Source organism: Clarias gariepinus, chromosome 2 (assembly GCF_024256425.1).
Source record: "Clarias gariepinus isolate MV-2021 ecotype Netherlands chromosome 2, CGAR_prim_01v2, whole genome shotgun sequence".
NCBI classification, from domain to species: Eukaryota; Metazoa; Chordata; class Actinopteri; order Siluriformes; family Clariidae; genus Clarias; species Clarias gariepinus.
The window spans coordinates 790,800-795,307 of record NC_071101.1 but is presented as its reverse complement, the minus strand read 5'-3'; the positions used below and the strand labels follow the sequence as shown (position 1 = coordinate 795,307).

Sequence of the window (4,508 nt, the reverse complement as noted above, 5' to 3'; positions counted from 1 at the left end):
GTATTCTATGTATTTATAGATTTTATATTGTATATTCATTATTTTAGTGAGTAAATGAGGTTGTTTTGTTTACTGATGGTATTATACACTGTTGTGATTTATTAGTTTAAATAAAATAGACAGAGCTCAGAGGGAACAGTAAAATGTGGGGGAACAAGAGAGTACACTCATCACTTCACCGGAAGTGGACCTGCAAAGTTTCCCATCAGCCATTGCGGCACAATAAAATTAGCAATTCATTTAATATAGAGTTAACTAAATAAAATAAAACAGTTCCTCAGTAAATCTTTACTATTTTATGAGGGCTAGGAAGCTGAGAAAATAAAAACTGCACATTAACCATTTCTTCGTACATCTTGTGTTGTAAAAATAAATCAAATATTTTATTCACGATTTATAAATAAATATTCAACATGTAATTTCCGTAGTGTTCACATTTCCACAGCTCCAGCAGAAACAGGTTCACAGGAAGTGACGTTTGCAGCGATGACGACACAAGCGCGCGGCGTTTCAGGGTTGCTATGACAACACGACATCGCGACATGTCAACTGTCCAATCGTTAGATCGCGCGCATGAGGCGGGGCTCGTCGTTCACCAACCAATCACAATAGGTGTACGTCATACGCAGGATCTACGTAACGACGTCAAACCCGGAAGTGAGTGTGTGTTTTCCTCACCATGCTGCAGTGTGCGTGTTCTCTGATAAAACTCAAGTGTGTGTTTACAGTTAGGGCGCAGTGTGTGTGGAAATGCTCTTCTTTAAATTCACTGTTACTATTAAACATAGCTCTGTTTTTTTTTTTTACCATGCAATTTAAATGACATTTTTATTTGCCACACACACAGCCATACACAGTCTGATATAAAAGAAAAGAAAAATATAAAGAGCATTAAGCTGGAAAACGTACAATATTTACGAGGTTGCTAAACAGGATAGAAGTGCATGAGGTGTTGAGTGTAAACATTATACAGGGTAAATGACAGCTGTGAGCAATGTGTAAACACAAACCAAAAAAAAGTGCAATTTATTACGAAGTATACACCATGATGAGAAATGTGCAACCTGTGAATGTTTACGTTATGTTCAATAAAAACATGAGAACATATAAAGTTTGTGTAGTATTAATTTAAGCAGATTGTGTTTTTGTATTGTTGTTCAGGATGTGAAATCTTGTTTAAGATGTGTTTGTCTAGTTAATTAACAACAAGAGAAGTAAAAGTTTATTTTTACATGTGTGTAGGTCTTGATTCGTGTCTCCCGTGTATTTCCTGGTGGTGTTGTGGAGGTGCCTTGAGAGTGTTTGGCTTTGCAAGGTTGTATACATTATATATTTAAAGAGGAAAAGAAATCACAATCTGTGCAATCTAAATAAAAAATAAATAATGCACAGGTGCTATATATTTGATTAGCTTAAAAAGAACTATAGGAACTGCGATATGTGCACAGGTTCAGTAACTAGACACCTGACATTCCGCACAGACAGAAGGCTGGGCTCAGGATTGAGACCAAACCCCATTCTCACATTACAGTACAAATAATAGTATTGTGCCGATATGACCCCGATCGCACAGATGTGGATCTTTATCAGCACATGATGAACATGTTTTAGAGGCTCAGGAGTTAAAAGCCAAGCACCAGTAAAGCCTTGATGACAAACCTCTCTTAGTGCAGGCATTATTGTTTGTTACATTGACTGGAAATAAAAATGGATCAAGTGTCTTTGTCTGGAAAAACCTTTAAAAGAATGTTGGAATTTTTCCAATCAGAAGCCCATCGCTATCCCACTCATGATGGTGTAAAGGCTTGTTAACCCCAATACCATTTAGTGAGATCTTTAAAAACTCGGTAGCCCTTATAGTTCCTTATATATTCACAACTTCTGCATGTTTGTTCTATAGCAAAAACTGAATGTGTAGCTATGAAGTGTCTTCTCCAGTTGAAGTACTGCTCATACACCTTCGGGTTCTTGTCCAGGAATGTGAGATGTTCTGCCAGTTCCTGGGGAGATTTGAAATCGTCTACATGAATGAATGAATCTGCTGGTATAAACTGCTCATAGTTCTCCCTGGATGTACCGAGAACCACAGGGACCGTGCCAAACATTAGAGGTTTAAACACCTTCTCCGTGAAGTAGTCTTTATGGACAGAGTTTTCAAACCCTAGGTAAAATTTACAGCCTGTTACAGTCTTAATATAATCCTCTTTGTTAATGCGCCTGTTAAAGGCGCTGCCGTAAGCCTCTATTTTGATGTGTTTGCTCAGTTCATTAAAATATTTCACCCTCTCAAAGTTGGGGTTCCAGTTACTGACGATCCAGCAGACTAATTTGTCTTTGGGTGGTATTTCAAAGGTTTTGTCCTTTTCGGGTATTTCTACAATTTTTCCAACAGGCACCCAGACATCCGAATCTCTCCGATAATTTGATGTCAGATTGAACAAGCCATCAAGCCCAGGCAATTTTTGTGCATTACTAGGGGACTCCATGTTCAACCACACCCACTTTTGATGTGGATGGCGTGGCATGTTGTGCAAGTTTGTGAGCTCACCACTGATATCTCTGTGATGAAACATAACACCATGGGCTTCGTCATACTGGCTTCTGTCATCTGTAATTTGACATCCTTTAATCCCAAACTGTGAACTACAGGCGGTTCCATTAAACACAACTCCAAACGGCCATGACCACATTAACATGATGATGTCATTGGCATGATGTTCCTGGTTTTCTTCCATGACAGCTGGTTTGGTCACCAGTGGTTGCTGATTGAGTGGAATATTAAGATTGCTGGTTTGGTTTATGGTCTGGATAAATGTATTTCTCACTATATTGAGGCACTCTTCAGTGGAGACTTGAGCATTAGAGATGATTGGCTTGTAGTACGTGTAGAATACTCCTCCAAAACAGAAGAGCAGAAGGACAGGCAGCAGGAGACAATGAAAAGGTTTGGTTTTCATTTTTTTAGCATTTGGAGAAAAGAGAAATAAAATGCATGAAATTCGGTTTTAACAAAAACTACATTTAAAGTTGGTTTTATCAGTAAACTTCAAGTTTAATCCCCAAATATAGTTTATGTGCTAAGTACACTAATATAAATTTAGTACTAGTATCTGTTTAATTGTACTATTTCAATGCATGTTGCTATACCGTTATACTTTATAAGTATATACTGGTATGCTTTTAAGTATAATTTGGGAGGAATTGTGGTTAACTTTGAGTAGACAATTAGTTCGCGTTTAAGTTTTGTTGTGTTTTTCTCTGACGTATAATATATTTACGTTTTCCATAGAGTGAATAGCTGGAGGATGGGAGGGATTGGGTGTGGTGCCGGGTGTGATTAGAGCTGAGAGGTTAGTGGGTGTCGAGGTATATGAGAATTAGCACATCAACTTCTGCTTCAAACTCGAAAAAAGACATCAGCCAAATACAGGGGACACGTGGATCAACCCTGGAGTGGTCCAACTGGAGCGGTCGATAACCTTAAATAAAAAACCACAAAGAAAGGGACACATCACTACTTCTGATGAAATGTGAACAAATGCAACAACAAATACAGTTTAAATAAACTTGGCACCTATTGGATCATAAACTGTTTAAGCAGACCTGTAATCTAGAGTACGTACAGTATGGATAGGCATTAAATATCATCTAGCTCCTTCAGCCTTGACTCACTCAGTAACCGGCCTCAGGCAGTGGGCCTCTGAGGAAGCTGTACACATGTTCAATATCTTTCTTGTACCTTAGTCTCTGTCTGTGTATCGCTGTCTGCTCTTTTATTTTATTTTCAATACTTAATGTATGTAATTGTTCAAACTGCACCTGGACTACACACATATGCGTGGAAAAGATTTACTTTATTCATCAGTTAAGGCTGAAGGCAAGTTAAACTACCCTAAAAACCTTCAAACCTAAAGAACGAGGCTGCCGTAGGCGTGACATGTTCATTACTGGACCACTTATAAACCACATGCAATGTTTAAAAAAAAAAGTATTCCATTTTTGTCCAAATGTGTCTTTTATTATCTTTATGTCACTCAGTGTTACTGAAACGTCTCTCTTTCATGCATGTCTCTGTCTGAACAACATTTCCTCACTACACCTCTGGAGCTCTCCTACATTTTGGTGGAGTGATTACTATTAAAAAAAATCTTGATTAATTGCTTTTACTCCTACTTGTAAAATCTAAGAATTTTTGCCCAATTAGGATGGATTTCCTACTCTGAGACGCTCAGTAAATACTGTACATACACCTGCTGTATTTCCTTTGTCTTACCTGCTGCTGTGTGCTCAGTAGTGCGTTTTGACCAGACGTGACATATTTTTACAGAGCAAACATTTATATTGTGCAATATTGTGTGTGTGTGTGTGTGTGTGTGTGTGTGTGTGTGTGTAAAATATAAACTTAGAAAAATGCTTTTAAATGAAGATTCTACTTAGACTGTGCTTTTCCCTCTGTGCGACAGTATAATAGTTTAGTTGTGGTAAAAGCAAACATGCTTAAATTTTAA

At 37.8% G+C, this 4,508-nt stretch overlaps 1 protein-coding gene across 1 annotated transcript; it reads right to left on the bottom strand.

Moving 5' to 3' along the window:
- Window positions 1-781: 781 nt before the first annotated feature.
- Window positions 782-3,212, bottom strand: LOC128542982 (4-galactosyl-N-acetylglucosaminide 3-alpha-L-fucosyltransferase 9-like). Its single transcript, XM_053513237.1, has one exon. The coding sequence runs from the start codon at window positions 2,955-2,957 to the stop codon at window positions 1,809-1,811; it is 1,149 nt and encodes a 382-aa protein (XP_053369212.1). The 5' UTR covers window positions 2,958-3,212; the 3' UTR covers window positions 782-1,808.
- Between the last annotated feature and the right edge of the window lie 1,296 nt (window positions 3,213-4,508).